This window comes from Artemia franciscana, chromosome 20 (genome assembly GCF_032884065.1).
Source record: "Artemia franciscana chromosome 20, ASM3288406v1, whole genome shotgun sequence".
Classification (NCBI taxonomy): Eukaryota; Metazoa; Arthropoda; class Branchiopoda; order Anostraca; family Artemiidae; genus Artemia; species Artemia franciscana.
This window is the reverse complement of record NC_088882.1, coordinates 8,571,371-8,594,037: the sequence shown is the minus strand read 5'-3', so window position 1 is coordinate 8,594,037 and position 22,667 is coordinate 8,571,371. Positions and strand designations below refer to the sequence as shown.

The 22,667-nt window shown below is 34.9% G+C and overlaps 1 protein-coding gene across 1 annotated transcript in view; it reads right to left on the bottom strand.

The window, feature by feature from the left end:
* Positions 1-22,667, bottom strand: part of LOC136040410 (protein sidekick-like) — a gene marked incomplete in the record, with an annotated part of 274,067 nt that overhangs the window by 207,189 nt on the left and 44,211 nt on the right. Inside the window, 1 exon segment of the mRNA XM_065724684.1 lies at positions 15,940-16,044. Coding sequence (XP_065580756.1) covers positions 15,940-16,044 — 105 coding nt within the window.

The following is a 22,667-nucleotide window of genomic DNA, read 5'->3' as shown; positions in this document are numbered from 1 at the left end:
CCAAGCTGAATTTTGGGGCCAGCAAAATCTCAGACATTAAAGATAGTCTCGAGCTAGTCCAGTGACAGGCATCATTATAAGTTAACTCCTTACTATTCTTCAGCACAAGCATTCACGGACATATTTTCTTCTACTGTTGCCCTATGATAGACCATGCACACCACAGGAAAAAAAGAAATCACTATTAAAGAGGAATCAATGATACACAGGAAAAGAAATCCCTATCAGCTTCAGAAGCAAACGAGGCGTGGTTCTGTTGTTATATCTGATTCTTTTAATCCCATATTTACTGATGTTATCCCAACAAAGATCATGTCCAGAGCTATGAAGAACCTAGCCACTTGATTGAGAGAGATCTATTCCCTCTTTATCTTGTCACAGGGCTGACAGAAAGCCAAGAGATCAACCATTTATTGAGAAAAAGAAAGTATTAACCTGAAAGAAGAAAGAATACGCTAGAGAGTTTTGCGAATTAGGGAAAGCTTCAATTTGACTTAAATAGTGTGACCTGTAAATTGCATGTTAGATTCCAAAGTTTCTGAGATTATCTGAGGTCCAATTCCTCTGACGTCGAATAAATTGAAAAAAGAAGCAAAACCAAAAAGGTTTAATTTGAAGGTTTCTAGATTATTCAAACTCTATTTTCTTTTAATTTCTTTTTTCTATATCCCCACCTGCGTCGGTCAAATTAAGTGTCTAATTAAGGGGCGTAAAAAGGCGGAAGGAAGGTCCGCCCCTCTCCCAGAAAAAAACTTTTTCCATAATTTCTGGGCCCCTTTCATTTAATTATCAAATGAAATTTATTTGTTTACAGCAAATCGCGATACTAGTGATTGTTAGGCTACATTTGGAAAGAGCATCGAATGGAGAATCTAATGTTTGTTTATACTTGTCTTATATGATTTCTATCTAATAATATACTTTTACCAAATATTTCAATGTTTTGGTTACTTACCCGGCAAAACAATGGATACGCCACTTCATATAGATTTAAACAAACGAAACAAAAACAAATTTTCACATGCAGATCAATGAATCCCGCGAAAGAGTAGGTACCGATCCCCAGATAGTCTACCATCAGCTGGAAGGGCTATAGGAGGTTGGAGGCGAATCCTCCAACGTCTCCCATGTTTCCCCTAAATTTTCCCTCATTTAAGCTTGTTGGACTTTTGGTTTGTCTTACTTGGACTTTTTGGACTTGGACACTCTTACTGAGATCTTGTTGCACTTTTGGCGTGTCTGGTCCTCATTTAAGCTTGTTGGACTTTTGGCTTGTCTTACATGGAAGGCCGCTAACCTTCGTCCTAGAGGCCGTAAGTTCGTCCATAAGGACCAACGAGACTTGACTCAATGACCCTTCCATTGTAAGTTCGACTTTTGTACCATTCGGTCAGGACGAATCATGGTTTTTTACACCCTTTCCAGATCCATTAAATACTCCCATTACAATTCTATTTTGAACTTGCTCTCACAAGAAATTCTAAACATTCAAAACCATGAGTATTTTGGAATAGCATTAAGCAGAAGCAAGCTTTAAAATCTAAAAGTGGGTATACAATCATATCATTTTACTTTATTTCTGCTGATTTTTGGCTAGGTGTGGTCCTTTACTTTCCTTTGGGAGACTTCTTTTGTGGAAAAGTGTTTTTTAAATCAATATTTAATAAAAGCGAAAGTTCCCTGCAGTGAAATTAAAAGAAAAAAGACAATGAAGTTGCCTCCCGGGAGGGAGTATTTTCACCCTTTTTAAGGGGGTGGGGCAACTTGGATCTCATAACGGTTCATTTAAGATCAGCGACGTTTTGATGCCTATGTTTTTGGTGCTTCTACGACAAAAAGCTAGGGCGAATACAGTGTTTGATTTCGAAGAGATTTTACTCGTTTTCGTACTTGGAAAGGGTCCAGATTTTTCCAATATTTTAAAAAGTAGACACAAGTTTATTACAGAGCAATTAAAGAAACGTACTACGACGGAGAAGTCCCTTACCTTGAAATTAGTTTAATTTCGCTATAAATAAATTTTGTCTTCTCTTGTACTGTGTCAGCTTGATCCCTACCAAAACACTAGACGGTTTTGTGTCTAGTAACAAAAATTTAAAAACGCGCGAGACAAAATTGCCATTTGTTACTTTTGACTTGACTTTATCTAACATAATAAACAAAAATATAAACCAATATCAAATATCATTACTCTAGGAAAACTAAATAGTAACTCTACTAAAATGGTAACTATTAGTAGTAAAATTTCCGTCACCGAATTGAGTATGAAGTGATTATAAGGAAGGTTTAAAAGAAAATTAGAATTTCTTGGAAGAAAATAGAACAGGCTTTAGACAAATTGGGGTGAAGAAGGAGCATGCACAACTGTTTCGGCCTCAGGTGGCTTGGAGCTACAGTAAGTTGTCCGTAGGGGCGTACAATCAAGCTTTAGGAAGTTAAATTAAATATAGCCCAAGCACCTTAAAGCTAGTTCAGCGACTTTAACGTTAGTTACTTTAACTAACTTTACTTTAACTAATTTTACTTTATTTACTACTAACTTTACTTTGACTAATTTTTTAACTAACTTTAACGTTAGAACGTTTAATATTCCTTGGGCATGCTTATGGTAGGTTACTTTTCTGGAGTCTTATCAATTTAATGTTTCAACTTGAAACAAAAATTAAAAAAATACATATATTAAAATTAAAAAATACATATATTTTCAACTGAAAATAAGGAGCAAAATTAAAGCACAAAACGAACAGAAATTATTATGTATACAAAAAGGGTTGCCTCCCTCCTCAACACCTCGCTCTTTACGATAAAGTTTTTTATTACTTTAAAAGTAGAATTATAAAAAAAAAGTCAAACCTTAGCGTAAAGAGCGAGGTGTTGAGGAGGAGACAGTCCCTTTCATATACAGTAAGAAATAATTTCTGTTCATTTTTGAGTTTTAATGTTGATCCTTACTTTCAGTTGAAAATACTTGTTTTTTTTAATATTTCAACTTGAAAAGACAGTTTTGCTATCAGTCACTGCGTTTATTGTCAATGTGTTGAATTTCAATTAGCTTTATGTATCGTATCGAAATACACTTTTGAAATTTATTTTGCAGTTTTGTTTTTAGATTCAAAGATAAGTTGAAGGGTTTTTAGGAACGTGTGAAAAAAGGAAAAGGTTCTTATTCTTCGGTTCAAGTTCAACCGCTATCAGAACTTAGCTAAAGACCGTGTCCTTTGAATAAATTTACTAAGTAATCCAGAAGGATCCAAGGGAAAACTAGCCCACCCATGATCCGGTTTGGCTGAAATTATCAAAATACCATGCAATACTTGACGATTTAGTGGATGGTAGCCAAAGGTAAAGCGTTAATTAGGACTTCCTGAGGAGAGGGTACTTGCCAGTTCATCAGCGTCAGATAAATTAACACTAGGTGTTTGCAATAATAGTGAAGGCATAAACAAAATAGAAAAAAAACATACAATATTTGAATCGGCTTCTTATTATAGGAATCTCAAATAATTGTCCGTTGCTTATCAATATAAGTTCATTTCTCAATACCTTAACATAAAGAAGGAAATAAATAACAAGGTTTGTTTAAGTGACCTTGAAAATAGAAATAGCATACGGGGGCAACGATTGGGGAACTGAGCTTGCGGAAAAAGACCTCCCTCCAAACCTTATTGTTACGAAGAGTATTCTTATCACCAAAAAAAATGTCGTTTTATTCGTCTTGATGTCTCAGCTTTTGTAATTTTATGACTATCGTTTTTTTTGTTTTTTTTTTTTTTTATTTGCCTTGAAGAAATTGGATAGCACTAAGCTTAGCCTCAACCCCCTCATAAAATTTCAGTTTGAACTCCTTTCAGACAAGATTCAGGGTGTGCCGATGGGAGTTCATTCACATAAAAATTATATATATAAGGCATATAGACTTAGGTATTACGTAACGTTAGGTAAACTTCATAGCGCACTTGTTCCACGACGCGCCAAATATTCGTACCACGTAGGGTACACATCTACTACATATGACAGAAACAATCGGGCGCACACGACTTTTGAAAGTGGGTGGCCCCTCGGAAACAAAAAAAAACAGATATTAAATTTGGTCCACATATTTTTATGAATTCATATAACTTAAGGCTAATGGTCTTTTTTGTTCCCGCCCAATTTCTGAAACAGATTCTAAGAATCTTAATAACGCCACTGCTAGTATCTATTCGATAGCAAACTCGTTTATGAGACTTGACAAAAACATAAACAAGTGGGAGAAAAAAACAAAAGATGTTTGTTTAGCAAAAGCACGTTAGATTCTACGGAGATTAATTTAAATGAACAGGTTATGTAAAAGAAAATATACCCACTGCTGAGCTAAAAATAGTGTTTTCTTTTGCACATCAATTTAAAGGGTAATCCTATATTTTTTCGCTCAGAGATTTTGATTCGATGTGCATTGAATGCAAATGGTAGAACTTGTACGAAAAGTAGACAAATCTTTTATTTTCGAGATGGGTGTCTGTTTTGAAATGTAAAGCGTGAACTCTCCCAAACCTCAACCGAGACCGAGTCCGTTTGGAAATGAAAATTGTTTGGCTATTGGGAGAACCCTTGGGTATTGAGAATTGCAAGCAGTTAGCCAGGTGGGTGAAACACCCACCTGGCTATTTTCTTTTAATCTTCAGTTCTCGAAGTCCACCAGTCCCCAAACTTAAACCTCGTCATGTTACTTCTGAATTCCTTTTTACAAATTGTGATGAAAATGAAATAAATGAAATAATTATGTGTATGAAATAACAATCCTGTGGAGTAGATGAAGTATCGTTAAAGCAACAAAAACAATTGTTATTTCTATTTTGACTCATCTGATTAATTTATCACTTGAAGAGGGAACTTTTCCAGAAAGACTTAAATTAGCCTGAGTGCTACCCCTTCACAAAGGGAAGTCAAAAAATGAACCGAGTAATTACCGATCCATTTCTATTTTACCTTTTTTTCGAAGATCTATGAGAAAGTAGTCCATGAAAGAATGTATGATTACCTCCAGGAGTAGAATCTTCTGTGCGATACCCAACTTGGCTTTCGCAAAGGACTTTCTACGGATATGCACCAGCTATCTGGAATTCAATCCCCTTGGAAATCCGGAACTCAAATAACCTTACTACCTTCAAGCGAGCAGTAAAGGGTCGTTCCAGAAATACTGTTTAGATTTGAATATCATGCGGTCCTCCTCTTTTCGATCTTTTCTTTTATTTTCTTTTTTTTCTTTTCTTTCTCTTCGTCACTCCCCTTTTTTCTCTTTTTTTTCTTTTTTGATAAATCCAGTTGATTCGTTGTTTCTGTTAGTTGATTGTTTAATTATTCTTTAGTTAAGTTTCTGCCCTAGTCAAGCACTTTTGTGCTTTCCTGGCAGATTATGTACATGTAATTATGTGTTTTTATTTAAATATATATGATTGAATTGAATTGAAGAATTCCTGCGAACAAAACTCGAGCACAGCTTGCATCAAACAATAAGTGCGTAATTGGTAATTTGATGTGTGTGTGTAGACTTGTTCCTGTGTTTGCGTACGTTTGTGTTTTTGTGCTCCTCAATCTCATCCTGCTAAATAACTAAGAAGACTAATCCGCCATTCCATCAAAAATTTACTATGAAAAAGTAGCACATAAACAGAATTGATGGAAATAAAACTAATTTATTGGGAAGATAACAAGAGGAAAAGTTTGTGTAAAACGAAAAACTCAATGCATACCCGTACTAATGAACTTATTTTGGAAGAAATATAGCCTCTCAGGCGCATACGGGTTAAAGCACATAAAAAAGAATTTTTATTGAAATAGAAGAAAAGCGATAACAGTAAAAAGTTTGGGATTTCCCAAAAGGAATTTAAAAACCCTTGTCCATCGTATCTGCCCCCATTAAAATCACCGATAAACTCTAAAAACTGTAATCCGTGCATCTCCTCACTGGAACGAAAGCCTTCAACTAGAATATCTGTTTCCATGCTCCTTGAATTTCCGTTATAATTCAGAAAGCAGAAATGATCTTTGGGAATTACTTTGGCGTTTGCAGAAGAAAAACATATATAACAGTATTTATTTTTTATGCCAACATATAACAGTTTTTTCGTAAATGCATCTATGATAACTGCAACACATCCTTTGGCCGAATAATCGTGTCCTTTGCTACGCTTATTCCAGCCTCCATCACATATCACTTTTGTCCAGTATGAGTCCTCGTTATACCTATCATCATGAATGGCTGATTTTAAGGCCTCTCGTCCATTTTCTAGCAAAATTTCCGATAAACTATTCATCCAAGCATTACCAAGCTGCCTTTCAATACGGGAATAAACTATTCGTGACATTGGTTTCACTCCAAGCACCCCGAAGAATTCACACAGTGTAGAATACCCTCCTCCACTACCCATGGCTCCCCAAACAGCCTTCGAATTCAAGCAGCCTTTAAGACTTGATTTTTTTTCGGAAAAAGCAACCTGTGTCTGGTCCGTAAAACTTGAAAGATATTCTTTTACGCTTGTTGCTGGACATTCTGGTTCACCTTTAATCCTCTTTTCCCAGTTACACTTATTACACTTAACTTTCAGTTCAGTTTTCAGGCCTTTCTTTTCTAATTGCTTTATAATCAATTTTCCGTGATCGCAACTGATTTTGTGTCTGAATGCTGAAATTACTTCAGCAAGGAAATACCTTAGATTCACAATGCAGTTTCCATCTGGAATTCCAGATAAGTCTATCTCAGTATTCGTATCGGGGCAATCAACACCGTAAGAACCACTACCGTTTCCCAATTTATTTGAATCGTCTATGAGAGGATTTGCTGAAAATTCTTCTGAAATTTTCGATCCATTTGACAAATTATCTTTATCTTGTTCTCCAAGCAGCACCTTTCTAAAAAAAAATGAAAAGAACCATAGAAAAACAAAACAGCGACCCGGCTCAATAGTAAACGAAAGTCTAAAAAACGAAATTTTGATACTAATAAATACGTCAAAAGAATCGGATTTTAATTAAATTTAGTCCTACCCATCAAAAGATAAGAGCCTGAGAAAATTTGTCTTATTTTGGAAAAAAGGGGGAAACACGCCCTAAAAGTCATAGAATTGTTTTGCCAGAAGACTGATCAAGGGTGCGTGTTTATTTGTTTTTTGTTTTCTTTTTCCCAGGGGTGATTGTATCGACCCATTGGTCCTAGGGTGTCGCAAGAGGGCTCATTTTAATGAAAATGAAAAGTTCCAGTGCCCTTTTTAAGCGACCAAAAATTGGAGGGCACCTAGGCCCCCTCCCACTTTCATTTTTTTTCTCAAAGTAAACAGATCAAAATTTTGAGATAGCCATTTTCTTAAGCATAGTCAAAAAACATAATAAGATGTCTTTGGGGACGACTTACTCCCCCATAGTTCCCGGGGGAGGGGCTACAAGTTATAAACTTTGATCAGTGTTTACCTTGACCTGATGCCCACTTAATTGGACAATCTGTCTTGGCTTTTTCTACAATTGGCCATGACTTGACTTTTCCCACAACTATTCCTTTTAATTAAAAGTCAACGGTTGAGGGGTTTTGGCTGAGGGGGGGGGGGGGGGGGTAGAGGGGAGGGAGCTACGTTGAAGGATCTTTACTTAGAGGAATTTGTCACGGGGGAAAAGAAATTCAATGAAGGGGCATAGGATTTTCTAGCATTATTAAAAAAAACACTGAAAAAATAATAATGAAGAAGTTTTTCAACTGAAAGTAAGGAGCAGCATTAAAACATAAAACGAACAGAAATTATTACGCATATGAGGGGTTCATCTCCTCCTAAATACCTCGCTCTTTCCGTTAAAGTAATTTCAACTATATATTCTACGGACTTGGTGATTCTAGGGTCATTCTTAAAGAACCGGGAGAAAATTTAAGCTTTAGTGTAAAGAGCGAGGTATTGACGAAAGGGCAAACCCCCTCATATATGTAATACAAATATACAAAGTTCTAGGTGCTTTTATAAGTTACCAAAAATTGGAGGGCAACTAGACCTCCTCCCCCACCCCATTTTCTTCAAAATCGTCAGAACGAAAATATGAGAAAGCCATTTAGACAAAAAAAGATATGCAAATTTCGTTGTGCGGTTAGCCAAATCAAAACATGCATTAATTTAAAAACGTTCAGAAATTACATAAAAAAACAGTTTTTTTTAACTTCAAGTAAGGAGCGTCATTAAAACTTAAAACGAACAGAAATTATTCCGTATATGAAAGGGGTAGTCCCCTCCTCAACGCCTCGCTCTTTACGCTAAAGTTTCTTATTGTTTTAAAAAGTATAGTTGTGAGAAAGAGTCAAACTTTAGCGTAGAGAGCGGGACATTGAGGGACTACCCCCTTTCATAAACGGAATAATTTTTGTTCGTTTTAATGTCGCTCCTTACATGCAGTTAAAAAAACTTGTTTTTTTTTATTTAATGGACAAGAGGGAATGAAACTTGTATATGTAATTTTTACTTACCGGTATTTTAAATTCAGCCACCTGTTGTTGATAATTTTCTTCCTCATATCTCAAATGTCTTATTGACTTCAGTTGACAAGTCAACTAATCAGAGACACAATGCCTTGGAGGCGTAATGCCTAAAATTGGATAAGAATCCCGCCTTTTTTTCTATTGGCTGATGAACAACGCTATTAAGCCGGAAACAGGGGTAAAATAAGTAAAAAGTAAGCACATTTTGAAATTGTATTTTTCTGATTTTGCTTTCAAACTATTTATGATAGACATCAGAAATTTTCTGTAATGGTTGTAGATTATAAAATCTACATATGATCCAAAATTCTACCCTCTGGAGCCAACTTCATACCTTCTAGCAAGAAAAATGTTGAAAATTAAAAATAATTTTTTGCACCGTTAAAAATAAAAATATAACAATTCTGCAACCAACATTTTTTTTTAAATACTGGCAGGATGAACTAAAAAAAAAATCTACTGTCATTTCCCATCCACTAAATTTTTATTCACCAAACTAAAATAACTTGATTTCTTTTTTTTGCACAATAGGTAAAGCATATACAGAAAAAGTGAAACCAACATTTTTTTTCTTTTTAACTCGAGAGTCATCAAAAAAAAAATCAGTTCAAAATCACCAAAATCGCAGAAGTTATTCATGATTTTCTATCATAGGAGAAATAGCATTGGACACAAATTAAGACCATTAGCCTTAAGTGTCTCGTTTTCAAACAGCAGAATTTTATAACTTACTGAATCCCAGAATCCATTCTAAAGAAAAAGTGGATTTTCTAGTTTTCAATCTAAGGACTAAAAAATTAATAATAAAAACTCGGCAATGGCATTCACTAAAAAGAATGGCTGACTCGTAAATCTGCATAACTTCTACAAGAAAAATGCCATTAAAAAAGATAGGAATTTTCACACAAAAAATGTAACAGCTATGAAGCTGATAAAACCATAACCATACAAGATCAGGGAAAACCAAATACTTCGCTCAATAAAGACTATCGCAACTTGCAGCATAAATACTCTAATTCAAGTGTTTTTAAAGGGACTCGGATCTTTAGTTCAGTCTCAGAACCAAGAAATTCATAATTTTAGCAATAAAATAATTCATAACTAAAGGGCGCTCAATTTGAAAGCAACCTAAAAACCTAGCAAAATAAGTACGATAACGCAAAGGGATATATTATAAATGCCGTAGAACTAGGTAAGTCTATGCATATTCAAATCAAATATTAAGTAATTTTCAAACTTAGTCCATTTTAAATATTTATTTCCATTGCTTTCAGAGCGTTTTTTCGAGGGAGAAGGGGGAACAATTAATTTTTATGTTAGTATTTTTTCGACTATTTTCAGAAGAAAAAATACCTAATGGAGCCTTACGAAGATTCTAGAAGCCTCTGCCCCACAAAAACTACACGATTTGAGAAATTGTTAAATAACAATATTAATAATTTGTCAATACTGATAAGTTGAGACTTGGTCAGGCTCTAATTAATGAATACCTAATGGAAAAAATACCAGAAGAAAAAATACCTAATGGAGCCTTACGAAGATTCTAGAAGCCTCTGCCCCACAAAAACTACACGATTTGAGAAATTGTTAAATAACAATATTAATAATTTGTCAATACTGATAAGTTGAGACTTGGTCAGGCTCTAATTAATGAATACTTAATGGAAAAAATACCAGAAGAAAAAATACCTAATGGAGCCTTACGAAGATTCTAGAAGCCTCTGCCCCACAAAAACTACACGATTTGAGAAATTGTTAAATAACAATATTAATAATTTGTCAATACTGATAAGTTGAGACTTGGTCAGGCTCTAATTAATGAGTCCCAGTCACCCAGGGCACAAAATATAAAAGCTCATCATCAGCCAAATGTCGACTTCGAAAGCACACAAATGCAATTCAAAAGTGATAATTTTTGGTACAGAATTATAACAAGAGGCAAATTGTTATCATTGTCAAGTAAGTCAACCTGTAGTCAACCTGCGTGTGTTCCCCAGGGAGAACCTCCAACAGGTACGACTCTAGTACGGCATTGTCAAGGGACATGCATGCACGGAGAGGTGTATAATAAATGGGAGACAGTAACAACGGCAATCAATAAAAAAAAAAATGAACAACTAAAGACACAACACAGAGTAAGTAAATTTGGAGACCACACTGCCTTTCCATGACGATAAATAGCAGCTTGAAGAGGGATAAATCCTTTTATTAGACAGTAAAAAAATTAATCAAAAAATGATCAGTAGCCTACATTTCCTGATTGTTTTTTTTTTTAACTATCTAATAAAAGGGTTTATCCCTATTCGAATTAAATTAAAAAAACAAGTTTTTTTTAACTGAAAGTAAGGAGCGACATTAAAACTTAGAACGAACAGAAATTACTCCGTATATGAAGGGGACTTTTCCTCCTCAAAGCCCCGCTCTCTGCGCTAAAGTTTGACTCTTTCTCTTAACTCTACCTTTTAAAACAGTAAAAAACTCGGCAAAAATACGGTCTTCTGGCAAAAAAAAACCAATATCCACATTTTTATAGGTAGGAGCTTGAAACTTCTACAGTCGGGTTCTCTGATACGCTGAATGCGATGGTGTGATTTTTGTTAAGATTCTATGACTTTTAGGGGGTGTTTCCCCCTATTTTCTAAAATAAGGCAAATTTTCTCAGGCCCGTAACTTTTGATGGGTATAACTAAACTTGATGAAACTTATATACTTAAAATCAGCATTAAAATGTGATTCTTTTGATGTAACTATTGGTATTAAAATTCCATTTTTTAGAGTTTCGGTTACTATTGATTAAAATTCCATTTTTTAGAGTTTCGGCTACTATTGATTAAAATTCTATTTTTTAGAGCTTCGGTTACTATTGAGCCAGGTCGCTCCTTACTACAGTTCGTTACCACGAACTGTTTGACTGCTATTTGTCGTAAATACAGAGTAACCAAAATAACAAAACTAACATCAACACATTATTTTGAAAATGGCAAGAATAACCTAAAGTTTCCTTGTAATTTTAATAATAACGTTTACTTAAAATCACAGGTTAGTTAGGAAACCTTCCTAACCAACGTTCTAAGAAGCGTTTGAAATAAAAGCTGTATCTAAAAAAAAACTAGATACGCTCAGTGCTAAGATGAAAATACAACTTCCCATCAAAACCAAAGGATTTGTGATTTTAGTAATTTAATAGAGAGAATCCTGAATGCCAGAGTAAAATCAACAATGAGAGACATTTCTCAACTTGCATGAGAGAGTTACAAATTGAAGAAAAATAAAATAAACCTGAATTGGTACAAAAAAAAAAGATGATCAACAATTGAATAGAAATGAGAAAGTAACATCGAGGGGGCACCGACTTAAAGATATCACGTGCAACGACTGGCACGTGGCAAAAGCGTACCATGCATGGCGCAAACTGTGTCAAGCGTGGCAGAGATACTTGCCCGTTATTAGAAACACTCAAAAAGTGAAGTTAGGTTAATCCTAATGAAGAATAACAAAACATGATGATAAAATAATATTTTAGAAACAAAATTATGGAAACATTAGGAAATCTATACCTTCTTGAGCTGTTAGATGCCATTCGTTTTAAGTTATTTTTTATGATTTTTCGGCCATTTTTTGGCTATATTTGGCACAGATCATTCCCAAAAACATCATTACTGTAGACGGAATCTCATTTTAAATTGAATTCCTAATTCTTTCAATTTTCTAAGAAAGACAATGTTGTTCAAGTTTCCAATTAATCAATCATATCCTATCAGTCTTAATTCAATCAGATTTTAATCTCACTGTCCTAACTTAACTGAAACAACGGAAGCCCACCATATAACATATAATTTATTAAGCTTTTCCTTATAGTATAGGAAAATACTTTTTCCAGTATACAAGCATACTTTTTTGTATACTTTTCCAGTATACAATTTTGTATATTTTATACTTTTTTTATACAATTTTATTTTTGTTTTATACATTTCATTTTATACAATTTTATTTTTGTATACTTTTCCAGTACACAAGCATAACAAGCTCAGTTGTCAGCAAAAGATCTTGTAAGGTCATAAAACAGAGCAAAGCAAGTAAAACTAAGAGGATATCAGCGAAGAGCAAATATTTATGGTGTGTGAATTAACATAAGATAAGAAGACATTTTTTAATTGGTGACAAATCTTTCACAAGAAGCTGTGAGTTTTATATATTTATAGTCAAAGCAGTAAACGACAAATTTTAATTGTCAAAACATCAAATAATGTATATGGCACAATGTATATGGTACAAGTTAGCATGGTACATGTATACATGGTACATGTATGGTACATGTATAATGTATATGGTACAAGTTAGTAGAAATAGGTAATTTAAAAAACTTAAATGGTCTAAATATAACATCTCCCAACCCAAGAACGAATCAACTGAATCCCCTCCAGAATACCTGAAGTACGAAAAGCTTTTTAAAGCTTTACAATCTTAAAAACTTAAATAGTCAAAATTTGAACGCACACCCCTACCCAAGAACAAATCAAAAGAATACGCCCATCCCCGAAAACTTGCTTGAAATAACTTGGGTAATATATATATATATATATATATATATATATATATATATATATATATATATATATATAATGAAAAAAGAAACCACCAATGCAACAGCACAAACACAAAAAAAGACAAATAATTCAGAGGCAACAACCCAACACAAGGGCTCATCAGGAGAATACACACTTGCCTATAGAGTTTCGGCACTTTAAATTCCCTACCCAGGCAAGTGGCGTGCCTACCATAAATTCCCTATGGTATCCCCGTGCTAGGTATCACCCCCAAAATATATGCCTATGAAAAAACAAATGTAAAACAACCAAGTAACATCAAAACAAGCTTATCATACCTTGGTTTTGGCCCTCGTATATTTATGTTACGAATTCACAATACATATTTATACTAAACAGCTATTAAAAATTTTTCACTATATCAAATTTTCTTTATTGATGTAAATGTGATCTAGATAAAAATCAAGGAAATGAATGCAAAATAAAAAAAGATACAAAACAAAAATAATATATATATATATATATATATATATATATATATATATATATATATATATATATATATATATATATATATATATATATATATATATATATATATATATATATAAATATATATATATATATATATATATAATATATATATATATATATATATATATATATATATATATATATATATATATATATATATATATATATATATATATAACCGCAAGAAACCACCATATAATATAAACAGCAAGAGCTAAAAAATAGCAATTTCAGACACAAAAAGTAATAAATTGAGATAAGGGCATTTAAGAATATAATTTCCCCCCTTTCCGCATAAATTTTAATGCCTGTACAAATTTCGTTGAAGACTGTACACAGTCCCTGCATATCCGTCTTGTAATTTTTAATTTACTCATCTCCTTACTTCCAAAACTGCCGTTCCTAAAGCTTTACCCTTCCAAATTATCTAAATAGTCATAGGTAATAACAGTTGCGGTCTTTAGAGCAAGAGGGATGAGACAATCTTTCCTCGGAAGGAGGGGAGGGGGCAAAAATCAAGAAAATGCATTTTAAGGCCCCTGTATTTACATATTTACAGGGGTCTTACGGAAAAATCTCAGGGGAATAGGGTTATTTCTTCCCCTAGCCCCCCTAACCCGTATGGTGGCCTAATTCCTACTGCAAGTGCGATTTACAAAACAAGCTGTTTCCACTGAACCTTAACACATCCGGAAAAAAAACAAGACAAGGGATTTTTCTTATTAGAACTTGTGGGGGACTCACGCGGAAGCCCATCAACCTATCCCCTAATTTTCAAGATGTCTGCTTATGTTGCCTTTATTTCTTAAATTGTTCATATAATGCACTGAGTGGTAGTTTTTCAATTTGCTCCCCCCCCCACCCCACCCCCGTGAGCAAAAGATGCAACAAAATTTACCACCGATACCACACATTAAATTTTTAGCGTAGCGTTCCTTGCCAAGAAGGTAAAGGGCTACAAATATCAATTTTCTGTTAAAAATTTGAAATCAGAAATTAAAATTTAGCTTGAAGCTAACAGGTGCCTTTATATCTAAGAAGAAAAACACACGCGATCCCGCTTTGTGATAAATTCTCATAATAATACAGGGCTGGCAGATTTCAGTGCTTGTTTGAAAACTGACAGCGCTGTATAATTATCTGCTAGAGCATGTCAACCAAAGGGCACACAAACGAACATTTAGAGGAAGAGGAGTACAAGAGAATTTTATCTAGAGGTCTGAAAAAGTTATTTAATTTCGTCAAAATCCTGGGAGGGGGAGTTGGAGCAAATTTTCCCAAGTCAAGTGAAAATGAGCCATATAGTATCATAAAGGCAAAGATACACTGAAGAAAACTGACCAGTTTCTCTGGGTGCTTGAATTATGCAGACTTTGACTGACTTTGACTATGCAGACAGCAATTATGACTAAAAATAGAATTAAGGCAACTCCTCCCCCCTTTAAGCTTTATAAAGGCTATTGCGTCATTTTCGTTTTCTTGAAAACCAAATATGTTTTAAACTCTTTTCTTTTATACTTGTAACATTGACAGATCAAAAAATACTGTTAAATATAACGTAGAAGCTTTCCAATAAAGCTTTCCTTTAGCTTTCCAATAAAGCTTTACAATAATTGTTGAGATTTCCAATATGTTATATGGTTATAAATTAAAGATTCAGTTTATTTTCATTAGTTCTTTTCGGTCATCTTGATAATGGTGGTGATTTTATTTTATTTTTTTCGTCAAGATGCGTGGAAAAACTAAAAAGCACTGCTCAAAATAAATATAGCTTTCAATAAAGCGCAAATAACACAATAGATGTGAAAAACGGTCCAGATGGGGATGTAGTACCCTCCCTCCCTTGTAGTAATTTCTGTTCGTTTTAAGTTTGTGCTGCTTATTCACTTTAATTCCTTCTCGTTCTAGGATCTATTTTACTCATCTACCAGTAGCTGTACCCTTATATTTAATATTATCATTTTTCTTAAATTTTGTTCGTTTTAAGCTACAATTATTATATGACTTCATTTCTGCTCGTCTAAGGCTTTCATATGCATCCTTACTTTTCTTTGAAAAACCTTCTTTTTTTCAGAAACAGTTTTTCTTAACAATTCAACAAAATTATATCATAATTTTGTAACTTAAAATTTGTATGTTCAAAATAAATAATTCGAATTGTAGAAAATAAATACTGTTTCTACATAATGTGACATAAAATTTAAAAGTTTTTCAAATGAAAACAAAAAATAGAATATAAAAATTATTAATTTTCAAATTGAAAAAAAAATGCAAGAACTGATAAAAAATCAAAAAGACATAAAAAATACTAAATTAATGTATTTTTTTAATTCAAGAGAAGTATTTTTTCATTAAACATTCACTTACCAGCTGCTTGACACTGTAGAATCTTGGTCCTGTCTTCAGTGACTATGCTTTGAGATTCAGATGGCTGTTTAATAAATCTTGGGGCTTGTAAATTACTATAAGAATCTAGAAATCAAAAAGAAAATTAAAATTCGATGAAAATACCCAGAACTTTACATTGTAATTAATAATTAAAAAAAATCACAAGTGAAGCACAAGCTTTTAAAAGGAAGCACAGTCGCTACACTACACAAAAACAGATGTTTAAGATAATGTTTTGTAAACACATTCAAAACTGCAAAAAGTATAGAGGTTGATCGTTCTTATGGAAGGAAAAGCTGATGACAAGGGTCAAGCATATGAAGGGAGCCTAATTTGCCTAAGGGAGTCACCGTTAGATATTCAGTGGATTTCTACATGTTCCACGTAATTTCAATTAATTACAACATTTTATGTAGTTGAAAAGATTACCACCCCTCCCCTCAGAGTTTTTACGCACGTGCCATGAAGCAAATCAATAAGGATTCTTCATTTTTCGTCTTTTTTGGTAAATGTTTAGTCTCGTTCCAAATGCTCTAAAGTGCGTATTATTGCACATAGCAAGATTCTGATAATCGGATATTGTTTCTTTGTCATTATTAGAGAAGTGCATCCAATTTTTAGCTTTCTAAAATCCCTCTCCAATGAGATTAAAAATCCATAAAGTGGCCTTGCTGACAGGTAACATTACCTATAGAACGAAGTGTATTAGTCCATGAGCCCCGCGGGCAGCTTTTATTCTATATTTATTCAACAAAGAGTGATAAAACTAAAAAAAACTCAAACGAGGTTTATTAAATAAATACAGAATACAGGCCTCGCCCCGCTGCCCGCGGGGCTCATGGACTAATATGCTTCGCTCTACAGGTAATGTTAGGCCTACCCCACTGTAGCAAGCCCACTTTACGCATTTTTAGTTTGCCCCATGGAGGAGGTGGGCAAAACCAGAAATGGATGCGCTTCTAGAATTAGCATTTCTAAGTGAACTAAACTAAACTTTTACCTCTTTTTTCCCCGGCCTCTCCATATGGCAGGGGTAGCCATAGAAAATTTACATGAAAGTTGAAAGTTCCACTCCCTCTTTTAAAGTTTAAAGTAACTAGAAGACATCTAGTCCTAGTACCCTCCCAAGACTAGTTACAAACACAAGGGGTGGTAGTAAAAACTTTGGAGGGAGAATCAGATCCAAATCCTGAGACAGGCAATTTGTTTATAAGCCTCGCCAGGACTAATGCGTATTCCTCCGGGGTTGGACAACACCCCCACAGCCCCAGGGTTCATGACCCGAATTTTTAAAAAATTACCGATTCTTCACAAATCGATTTTAGCAGAAAAGGCTGTCATTTTGGTCCTAGTTGTCCAATCAGCTAGGAGATTTTAGGAATTGTTTACTAGGCCAACATTCCCAGATTTCCCATGGTTCCCGAAAGGTGTGTGCAATTACAGATTTGTAAAAAGCTTATACGTATCTCCGACGAAAAAAAACATGGTATTTCATGTGCAGAATAGCTGTAAAAATCTGGTAAGTTTTGTACTTACCACCAGTTTCTTTACCTTTCCTTATTAATCAATTGATTTACGAATTTCAGTTTTAGGTTGAATTTTCTCTTAAATAAAACGTTGTACGTCATTGAAAGTTGGCATTTTCAATCAAAGTCAATATCTTCGGCAATTTCAAAGGTAAAATCAAGCCCCCTCCCCTCTCCAATTTAAGCTTCCCCAAAGAAATGCTCTTCCTATGTTTTACGCTTCCAGTGTACGAAAACTAATACGATGCACAACCCCTTAAAGCTCCATTTCAATTTTTAAACGGTAACTACTTCCATGTGTTCTTGAACACATGATTGATTTACGATTAAACAATGAAAGAAGGGGAGGAAGAAAAATAACTTTTTTTTTACCGGAGCTTTTATTGCTTACCCGAAATCCTTGTCTAAGGGTTGCACTAATAGGATCTATAACCGGCAACTCGGTATGTGAATTATGTCATAAATGAGGATTTAAAGTTTCCCGGGCTAGTTTGACATGTCGTAAAGTGTGAGTAAAATTCTAAGACCTAATTTAATAAAGTTTGCAACATAGAACATAACTTGATATTAGTTTTATATCCTGCATGTCCTTTCTTTAATATTACCATATGATTTTGTCATTTTTAAGATGGTGATAATAATGGAGAGAAAATTTTGGTATTTATCGGTTATATAATAAACACTAAAAAATTTCGACGTATGAAGCAGGTCAAGTAACTTCTTTATACTGTCGATCATTTGGATGGCAAAGATCAGATGGGATAATAACCGGTTAACTTGCTTGGACTAGTGATAGAATATAGTGTCTCACCATGGATGTTCAAATTAAGATTTGGGGTTTACCAGGGACCGAAGAACAGGCAATCATACTTAGTAGAGTATATGTGTCGGGTGGCAGTAAAGGCAGAAGGAAGACCTCCTTTTAACGCGATTCTTAACGACAATTCTGTCAATTCTGTCTGGGTACACAATCCTAAGTTTTAATTTCACAATTTTCCTAATAAAGTATTATATCTGCATCATATTTTGCTTTATTTCATTAGCTTTATCAAAAGTTCACTTTTCGAGGGTTTATTATATAACCAAGAAGTACCAAAATTTTCACTTTATTAGATTCGCTATTTTAAATTTGCCAAAATATACGGCATAAATAATTCCTATTATAAAATTCCTAAAAAATAATAAATTTACTACAAGCCTAAAGCTGTAAATCAAATAGTTCGTGGTAACAAACTTGTAAGTAAAGAGCAATACGGCTCAATGGTAACCGAAACTTTAAAAGACGGAATTTTGATATCAATAAACATCAAGGAGGCACACTCGTGCCTCTATAAAGAGGCGAACCACGATAATGTTAAGCGATCTTCGGTTCCAGTAGTCGCAGAGGGATGGGGAGGGATGCATTTCGTAGCCCGAGCTCCAACTAAGAAACCTGCCAAACTTCATCCCCCTCCGACTTTTCCTTCATGGGGAAAATCTGGCCAAAAGTTTCGACCCACCAACCCCAGCCCCCCTTTAACGTTGTCCGATCGGGCTGAAATTCACAAGTTAAGGTCCCCTAGGGCCCAGGAGCTTATCCGCGAAATTTCAGCTCGATCCAATAACTCCTTCCCTGTTTTCCAGAAACCACGCATAGCCACTTAATTTTCATATTCGTTTTTTTCTGCCACGCCTACAGGTCACAGCCGACATCGGATCTGGGTGTACGAAGACTCATTCGATGCGGAATTCTCCGAGTAAGTTTCCTTGAAAGTTTCGTAGGAAAATCTTAACCCCCCGAAAGTTTCGACCCCCCAACCCCACCCCCCCCCCCTTTAACGTTGTCCGATCGGGATGAAATTCACAAGTTAAGGTCCCTTACGGCCCAGGAGCTTATCCGCGAAATTTCAGCTCGATCCGATAACTCCTTCCCTGTTTTCCAGAAACCACGCATTAGCCACTTAATTAACCCATTTCTCCATAAGAGCCCATGTTAATTTGAAATTTTTAAAAGTTATTTAAAAGTTATATTTACACACATGCAGGTGGTTAGCTCAGTCGGTAGAGCGTGGGACTTTTAATCCTCGGGTCAAGGGTTCAAGTCCCCTATCGGGCGGTTTTTTTTTCACAAAATATGAAAAAAACTTCGTTTTCTTAAAGAGTTAAAGAGGATGCGTCCCAAAGTCGAACCTTAAAAATGTTTCCTATATGAGAAGGCATTTTTAGAATAAATTCTTTATTATAGGCTTTTGGACGAAGCGATCAAAATAAAAGTGTATAATTTTGATAACACCTGGACTGCTTATCATTTGAGAGATAACAGAATATTAGCTTCTTATGAGCAAAAGAAACATTTCGGTCATTCTATCTATTTTTTTTCTATTTTATACAATGATTTAAAAGCGGGGGGTTGGGGGGCGGCAGCCACCCAACTTCCTCTCCTAATTCCTGTACGAGGAGTACAGGAATTATTAAATTACATCCACCATGGATTGTAGAAAAACGTACAGAAATAATATGAAAAAAACTTCGTTTTCTTAAAGAGTTAAAGAGGCTGCGTCCCAAAGTTGAACCTTAAAACGTACAGGAATTAGGAGAGGCAGTTGGGGGGCTGCCGCCCCCCAAACCCCCCGCTTTTAAAGACTCTTTTGTACAGGTTTTTTGTTGTGGGGGGCTGCCGCCCCCCTAACCCCCCGCTCTTGGCTTCGGAAAGGCCCTCTTTTAATTAACAAAAAATTGAAATGAATGAATAATGGAATAACTTCGAAAAATGTTAAACACAAGAGGACAGGAGAACCATTGCGCCGAAACTAGTAATTAGTAACAATGAAGTCCCCCCCACAACAAAAAACCTGTACAAAAGAGTCTTTAAAAGCGGGGGGTTTGGGGGGCGGCAGCCCCCCAACTGCCTCTTCTAATTCCTGTACGTTTTAAGGTTCGACTTTGGGACGCAGCCTCTTTAACTCTTTAAGAAAACGAAGTTTTTTTCATATTATATCTAAAGAATCGGATCATTGAATGCAAAGAAAGCTGATTCCAAATATATAAGATTCATTAAGCGTAGTGCTACCCATAAAAGTCCACGAACCTCGGAAAATTTGCCTTATTTTCAAAAAAGGAGGGAGACATCCCTTAAAATTCTAAGAATATTGATGAAAATCACACTATCAGTCAGCGTAAAAGAAAACCATACTGAAGAGGTTTCAAGCTCTAATCTGGAAAAATGTGGAATGTTTAACTTTTCCTCACAAGAAATATCACGGATACGTGATTATTTGTTTTATTTTTGCTTTTTTCCCCCAGGGATTATATTATCGAACCATTGGTCCTAGAACATTGGAGGAAGGTTCATTTGAACGGAAATTAAAGCTCGAGTACCCTATTTAGGCGACTTAAAAGAGTGGAGGGCACGCCCGTTTTTCCCCAAAATAAAAATTTTTCTGATCAAAATTATAAGAAAACATAGTTGAAAAGTTCTGCATAGTTGAAAAGCCCAAAACTATGCCTTTGAAGATAACACGACCCTCCAGCCCCTGGGAATAGGTCTTTAAGTAATAAAATTCGCCCATTGGTTAAGTATAGTATTTGTTATTGGGAAGTATACATACGTTTTCGGCGGAGATTTTGTGCTTGGGGTGAGTTTCCATGGGGATAGCTTTCCGTGCGGAGGAAATCTTCGAGGGTGAACTTGCAAGTGGAAATTTTAGACTGGGGGGATTTGACAGAATTTCTAAACGAAATTTCTTTTTATTTTTCTTATTTCTCTTTGCCTCCTCAATTTTGCATATGGAGATGTTCCGGAGGAATTGTCCGGGGGAAATTTTCTAGCATGTTTGGACTTTCGCGAAATAATTTCTAAGCAAGGAGGATTTCCGGAGTGATCGGAAAAACGATTAGAACTTAGTCTTTTTCAAATGAAAGTATGCTAATGAAAATTTTTCAGACTGAATCTTCATCAAAAAAATCTACGGAGGGATGGGTGAATTTCAGTCAGGATGTAATTGATCAGAAGGAGTTTTACGGAGGGGTAGTGTATTTTACGTGGGAGGATCTTTCTGGGGACTTTCCCGTGAAAGGAGGGGATTTTTCATGGAGAATGAGTCAGATTTACCGGCATTACTTGAAAAACGATGAGAAATTAAATAAAAAAAAACAACAAGTTTTTCAACTAAAAGTGAGGTGCAACATTAGAACCCAAAACGAACAGAAATTATTCCATATGTGAAGGGTTGATTCCCTCCTCAATAATTTACTCTTTACGCTGAAGTTTGTCTGTTTTTCCCGATTTTTTAAGAAGCCCTCGCTTTTTCCATGACACTAAAGTCGATTAAGGTGTAACTAACACCAGATGCGGGAAAGGCACGTGAAACTTCTTTGAATAAAACAATCCTAATTGAATTTGGTGTGTTTCTTCTCATGTGTTTATTGATACGAGCTAAATTTATTGCATGAAAATCGTTGCAAATTAGTTTGTTTTGACGGTTTCCTAGGAACTGTATGCGACTTCTTTCAAACAATGAACAGGAAAAGATTAATATGGAAATAACCCTGTATAAAAGGTATATATTCCGATTCTAGGCTCAGGGAAATGATTTTGTATATCTATGTGCAGGTACTTAAGATGAGAGGAGGCATTTGGGCCCATATTCCAACAGGAATCTCAAATTCGTTTTTTACATTATTTCCAAAAATTTCTTATATTCTCAACAAAATCCACCGATATCTTCATTTTCTCGAATCCTCCTGCCTCCAGCGTGCGCGCACTAGGGGGAAGGGGTACCCTGGAACGAACCCAAAAAACGGGCACCCTCCAGCGCGCGTGCAGACTTGACCAGTAAAAATATCCTGACTTTTTGTTTTTCAGTGGCAATCTTAAAGTCTTTTCTGACAATTGGGATAATACATTTTGTCAATGAAGAAGAATATTGTGCGCCATGTTTTCAATTTCACAGTTCTTTCAACAGATTCAAAAAAACCTTCTACACTTTAAAGTAATCCGTTTTCATTATGTAATGGTTCTTAACTATTTCGAATAACAGTTCTGCAGCAATATACTATGTCCCTTTAAAATTTTCTTTGTAGATAATCTTCATAGTTTCTCGAGAAAAAAGTAGAAAAATAAAAAAAGTACATAACAAGTTTTTTCGCTTTTTTGTATTCTGTGATCATTAGAAGACAAGAGTCTCGAGTAGGCCTTTCAGT